The sequence below is a fragment of the Salvia miltiorrhiza genome, chromosome 1, assembly GCF_028751815.1.
Source record: "Salvia miltiorrhiza cultivar Shanhuang (shh) chromosome 1, IMPLAD_Smil_shh, whole genome shotgun sequence".
In the NCBI taxonomy this organism is placed as follows: Eukaryota; Viridiplantae; Streptophyta; class Magnoliopsida; order Lamiales; family Lamiaceae; genus Salvia; species Salvia miltiorrhiza.
The window spans coordinates 38320850-38327652 of record NC_080387.1 but is presented as its reverse complement, the minus strand read 5'-3'; the positions used below and the strand labels follow the sequence as shown (position 1 = coordinate 38327652).

Sequence of the window (6803 nt, the reverse complement as noted above, 5' to 3'; positions counted from 1 at the left end):
CCAAGAAAGAACCATAAATAAAAAAAGAACGGAGAACCATTTTCAGTCATCCGATTATCAAGATCTACGGTGAATGTATCATCTTGTTGGATGAATACAGATCCTGGGTTCGAATTCTGAAGGGAGCATTTTTTTTTTTATCTTTTTGAGTGCATTAATTTTAACAGCGAATGCATTAATTTTTACAGTGAATGCATTAGATTTGATGGTTCTCACGTTCTCACAAATAATATAGTTCTCTCTAGAACCACACCCTATATATATATATATTCTAAGGATTTGACATGTGTACATTTTTCTTTAAGTATATATTTTCTCCTTTTATTTTCCTTTTTATTTTTGACATTTTCTCCCTATATATATATATATATATTCTAAGGATTGGACATGTTATACAGAAGTGTTTATACCGTAGCCCTCCCATATATATATATATATATATATATATATATATATTCTTCTTTAAGTATATATTTTCTCTTTGAGCATGAATACATAACGATTATCCTGAACCGTAATGAGATGTATTATCTATGAGTGTGTCTTCTATAACGATAGTTTAAGCATTAATGTTCAAACTAAATTCATGTTAATTTCAAAATTGAAAAAGAACAAATGAATTCACTTATCAAATCAACAGTTAGGATGTGATAAATTATGATTTTTTTTCTTTTATTTTTTTTAGATTATTTTCTTTTTTGCATGTAAATGTGTTTTGAATGAAATATCGATGACGCTCTCCCTCTCTCGCACATCTGTATTGCACCGCCGCCAACCCTAGTTCGCGGCTGCCATTCTGCTCGTCTGTTGCCGGCCAGCTATTGGTATTCTTCGGCCCGGCATGATCCCTCCTTCATTGCTCTCCGATTTCCCTCTGCTCCAGGCCAATTCTCGGCCTTCGTTTCCTTCCATGCCTCCAAGTCTAGTCACCGGATTTGCCGTCGATCACGCGGACCTACTCCATGATGGTGCCCGCCTTCCAGTTGCCTTTGACAACGTTTGATTCCTGGATATTGGGGCGCCGCCACTCCGCTCTAACCCTTTTAGGGTTTCTCAGCTGTCTTTCTATTCCATGCCCACGTCCGAAGGCAATGTCGCCTCCTCTCGATACTAGGGTTTCGGCCTCTGCTTTGGCGGCGGAGGATTATACGCCTGGTGGATGTGTTGTTGAGGACCTATCTCAGTCCGTTCCATTCTCCCTGCCAGGTCAGCAATCTCTTATGTCGCCGGACCCTTCAGCTTTGGTCCTTTCTTCGGTTGTGGCCCCGTCGGATAATAGGGCTCCCTTGGTTCTTATTCGCTCGAACGAATCCCATGGTTCCCATGCTGGGTGTTCCGCCGGCGAGTCCTCTTTTTTTTTTTTTTTTGATAAGAAAAAGTTTCATTGGGGCACCAGAGATGCCAAAAGAAATGAGCTACATGAGTTTAGCAAGTAAACCCGGAGAACACCATTCTTCAAAGTTACAGACAAACCCAACTATCTTAAAAACACAGAACCAAGTCCAGCAACGGGCTTTGACCTCCGACACCAAGCTATCAACAGACTGAACCTTACCTTCGAAACGGCTAGAATTTCTTTGCTTCCAGATCGACCAGCAAGTGCACATCCAGAGAGCTTTTAGAAGGTTACGAATCTTCTTGCCTTTCCCAAGAAAAGAAAAAGAATTGAAGTGCACCGTGATGTCGTGATGGCGCGCCGACTGACATCCAAGCCAATTCTGAATTCTATCCCACACTGCCTGCGCTTTCGGGCATTGGAGTAAGACGTGATCTTCGGTTTCGGAGGGGTGAAAACAGGCATTGCATGACGTCTCAACAATTTCCAAAGGCACGTTCTTTTTTATCAAATTGGCGCAGGTTGGAAGCCTCCTCCTCAGAGCTCTCCAACTGAACACCTTTGTCTTGAAAGCAGCTGGGGGGCTCCAAACATTTGCCAGTAGATCTTTGTTGGCGATTGTGGGACCATCAACTGACCTGGCGTTCTTGATCAGTAAGTAAGCGGTTCTCGTTGTGAAGGCGCCTTCCTTTGCTGCTCTCCAAGTCCATCTGTCCACTCCGCCACCTGCACAAATTTTAACGTCGGCGATAGCAGCAAAAAGATTGTTAACAGCCACGGACTCGCGATCGAAGAGATCGCGTCTCCACTTAACCTCCCAAACCCACTCACCATTCACCCACTTCCCAGCTTCTTTGATCGATGCCTCCTTGTCCTCACACAAGTAAAAGAGCCTAGGAAAAACAAATTTAAGAGGGGTTTTCCCAGCCCACTTGTCGGTCCAGAATTTTGTATTTGATCCATCTCCAACCCTCCTCTCGATGTTGTCCAGGAACCAGCTCTCCCTCCCTTTTGAAACCACCATCGGCCACCAACCGCCCCTCGACCTCCCTCCCCCCTTCAAAGACAGCCCATCAGCCCCCCACTGAATCTCTCCGTAAATAGATCTCATCACCCTAGCCCACAACGTCTCACTCCCTGCAAGATACCTCCACACCCACTTGACCACAAGTGCTTCGTTAAACTATTCCACGTTACTAAATCCAAGTCCGCCCTCATTTTTGTCAAGACACATATCCTTCCAACTAACCCAAGAAATTCCGCAACGATCCCCTTTTTCCCCCCAAACAAAATTCCCAAAGATTGAACATAAGGATTTCACCACAGACTTGGGCATCAAAGAAAAAGAGAGTTGGAACGATGGAATTGCTTGCAGTACCGCTTTAACCAGCGTCACACGACCTGCCAAGGACAGTTTTCGGTTCTTCCATCCGTCAATCTTCTTCCTAACTTTCTCCACGATGTAGCTCCAGTCAACCACACTTTTCAGCCTTCCCCCGACTTTAATACCAAGATATTTGAAAGGAAAACTCCCCACCTTACAGTTAAGGTCCAGCGCCAATCTCTCCAGTTGAGCTTCCTCAACACCGACCCCCATCAAGCTGGACTTGTTGAAGTTTACCGCAAGGCCCGACATGAACTGGAATAAGGCAAGAATCGACTTAACAGTCCTCAAATTCTATTCCGTCTTGTTCAACACGAAAATCGTGTCGTCGGCATATTGTAAATGAGAGATCCTGATCTTCTCGGAGCCCACCTCGGCCGGCTGGATCAGTCCTCTAACTGTCGCTCCTTCAATCAAGGCGTGGAGTCCCTCAGCCACAATTAAGAACAGGAATGGGGACAAAGGGTCACCCTGTCGGAGCCCTCTTTCCAAATCAAACTCCCCGGACGGAGATCCATTCACTAAGACATTAGCAGAGGCCGAACTGAGACAGCCCCTGATCCATTTCCTCCAAGTGGGAGCGAAGTTGAATTGTTGGAGCATAACATCGACGAAATCCCACTCCACCGAATCAAAGGCCTTGGCGAAGTCGATCTTAAAAATGAGTCTGCCTTCTCCTGTCTTCTTGGCTTCAGAGATAACCTCGTTGAGGATCACGACTCCATCTAAGATAAATCTGTCTCTGACAAAAGCACTCTGACTCTCGGAGATGATCGAGGCTATAACTTCGCTAATCCTTCCCGCGAGGATCTTGGCGACGATCTTGTAGAGGCTACTGATCAGTGAGATTGGTCTGAAGTCATTGAGCGAGGTAGCATCATTAGTTTTAGGGATCAAGACGATGAAGGAGGAATTTCCTCCCCGAGGGATCTTCCCGTTTCTAAAAAACTCCTGAAGTACCAAGCTCAAGTCGGCTCTGATCGTATCCCAGGAGACCTTCCAGAAATTCAGATTGAACCCGTCCGGGCCTGGACTCTTGTTACCTTCGCATTCCCAAATAGCCTTCTTAAGGCGAGTCCTCTTTTATTGCCAATAGTTCGGCGATGGTTCTTCATGCTACGACTTTTCCGCCGAATGGGCTGGTTGGAGTGGGTGAGGGATCAGGTTCAAAGCTCGCCTTCATTCAGCCTTTCTCCGCTGATCGGACCAATGCTCGCTCCTTTGATGTTCGTTTCCCGAAGACCGGTGTATGCCCTCCACCTGGTCCGACAGATAAGCGGCCTCCCCAACATGCTAAGTCCTTTGTGAACACGATCAAGACGAACTCGGGTCGGCCTGCCTATGTGCCGGCTCACGACTTCGCGGTTCTCAAGCCATCGATGGAGGGGCCGTCCTTGCCTCACCCTCTCACCAGATTTTCATCACCGCCAACTCCGCTCGTTCCAATTTGCTGTGCATGGTCGGCTGTTTCTACGCAAGGGGAATGCTCCCCGTTTCGCTGCCGATATCTATAATGAGCTCAATGTTCTCTGGAAGCCGTCGCACCCTTAGGAAGTCATTCCTCTTGGAAAGGGTTTTTTCACCTTGAAATTATCTTCATCGGATGATTATGCTATCACTTTCTCTAAGGCTTCTTGGCGCCTGCGTACTGGAATTCTCCATCTTCAAGCTTGGGTTCCCAAGTTCAATCCCAATAAGGCCGCGTCTACTCTTGCTCAGGTTTGGATCCGTATTTTCAATCTTCCTCATGATTATTGGCATCCTGAGGTCCTTACTGGTATTGCTACGCACGTGGGTACTCCTATTATTATTGATTGTTGTTCTGCTAGAGCTTCTGTTGGTTATTTTCTCGTGTGCTTGTTGAAATGAACGTTGTTGTTGAGATTCCTGATTTTTTGGATGTGAAATGTGGTGATGATGTCTATGAAATTGAATTTGGCTATGAAAATCTCCCATATTTTTGTTGGATTTGCTCTGTTGTTGGCCATGCTACTGACGATTGCAGGAAGAACCGTAATGAGATGGAACCTTCTTTCCCGGCCGCTGAGCCTAAAAGTAAAAAGCTAAAAACTAGGGTAGGCCGAAAACCCAGGGATCGTTCTTTTGATGTTTGGCATAAAGTTCCCAGGGCTGCTGAGGATTCTGCCCCTCTTCGGGGTAATCATGACCCTGACACTGGCATGAGAAAAGTTCCTGATGGGGGACTTTCACGTCGATTGCCTTCGTCTCTCATCGCCGGGGCCATGATCTCTAATTCTTTTGCCATTCTAGCGGGTGAGGCGGAGGATATGGATATTATCACGCTTAAGCTGCATTCTTCTGGCGCCACGGCCGTAGGGATACATGAGCTGCTTTTAGCCTCTCCTTCTTAGCCAGGACGGCCACCTAATCAGCCGTCTTCCGCTTTGGCCTCGGTTGATACTTCGGATCCCTTCGCCATTCTGGCGACTAAGGGAGATGATAGGGATATTGTCACGCCACATTCTCCGTTATCTACTCCTACCGCCGTGGGTGCTTTACATCAGGTCCCGCAATCGGCGGCTGCTTCTGAGCCGAGTCAGCACGAGTCATCAGATGGGACGCCCCCTTCGACGATTGATCATCCAGCTTCGAACTTGGCTTCTAATGTGCCTAATATGCAGATTGTTAATGAGGTTGTTTTCACCCTGCCAGGAAATGCGGTGATTGAGGATCCTCCCATAACTCGCGGCCAAGGGCGTCCGAAGGGTGCTACCATGAAGGAGAAGATTTCTGATTCCTCTATAAAGCACCGACTCCGGCATATGATCAAGAATGATATGTCTTCGGATACGAGTAAGATCCAAAAAGCAACGGGCCGTGCTGCTGGGGCCGTTTTGCAGGGCGCTATTCTTGACACTTCGCCGCCAGTGGAGTTTTTGAATAAAGTGCAACAGGCTCAAGGTGGAGGTGCGATTCTGCAAAATTTTGTGATTCATTCTTCTTCCGATGCAACTCTATCTATGTCGGCTGTGGTTTCTAAAAGATGAGAAGATATGTTAGACGACGAAGATTCTTTGGACGAGAACGACTCTTAGTCTTGGTTTTGTTTATTTTTCGGTTACCCATGGTTTCTTGCGGGTGTTTTTCGTTTGATTTTGTTTTGCCTTTAGACGGATCCTTTGTGACCCGACCCTTATGCGTCTGTGCTCTCTAGGGTTTATAGGTCCTGTTTCTTTTTTTTCTTTTCCTTTTTCAATAAAATTTCTATTTCAACACTTTAGTAAATCCGTTCCGAATTCACTATAAAATATTCTAAATTTTCTGTGAAAAAAATATATATTTTAAAAAATAAAATTTTCAAGAACCCTAGACAAAAAATTTATTTAACAACGTTATGAATTCACCATAGATTTTCACGATCTAAGAGTTAAAAATATTTCTTATTTTATACAATATATATATATATATATATATATAGATGTGTTAAAATTAAAAGCTTATTTTAAAATATAAAATATAAATTATTTTCGGCCCTTAAATCATCAAGATCTACGATTGATTCATCACTTTGTTAGATGAATTCAAGCTCATGAGTTTGAATCTCATAGGGAGCGAAAATTTAAATTTTAAAATTCAGACATTTTCACAACAAATTCAAAGAATATTCGGAAATTAAACAACGATTGTCCAAAGATTAAATTCCAACCTTAGATTATGGATATAACAATGGTGTAAATTTGATCCTGGTTTACAACCTAACCAATTCCTATATATATCGAACTCAAGACCACTGAAGTACTTTAAAGGTCAAATGCAATTCTTTGGGAGGCTCTCTTTCATTATTCGAAGGGGAAGGTAGGGAAGTTAGTTGGCGGTGTGGATGGTAGTGCATGGAGGAAGAAGAGGTGGCGGATTGGTGGCATGATAATGAGTGGAGTGGGATGGTGGTGGCGATGGTGCTGGTGTGGAGGTGAGTGTAGATCTCGTGCAGCAACTCCGGCAAAGATGAAGCCATCAGAGAGAAATGTGGGCCGCCCATTTTAATTTAAAAAAAAAGTTGACTAACGGAGGAAAACGGCGTTTGGTCAAAGGGGTTTAATTGAGCGATTTTTAAGATTTCGG

At 44.6% G+C, this 6803-nt stretch overlaps 1 protein-coding gene across 1 annotated transcript; it reads right to left on the bottom strand.

Moving 5' to 3' along the window:
• Positions 1-1415: 1415 nt before the first annotated feature.
• On the bottom strand, positions 1416-3771 carry LOC131007831 (uncharacterized). The gene is made up of 4 exons (XM_057934747.1): positions 3764-3771; positions 3093-3696; positions 2715-2975; positions 1416-2495 (listed from the first exon to the last, which is right to left on the bottom strand). Exons 1-4 carry the CDS (start codon positions 3769-3771, stop codon positions 1416-1418), a joined length of 1953 nt encoding a protein of 650 aa, XP_057790730.1.
• Between the last annotated feature and the right edge of the window lie 3032 nt (positions 3772-6803).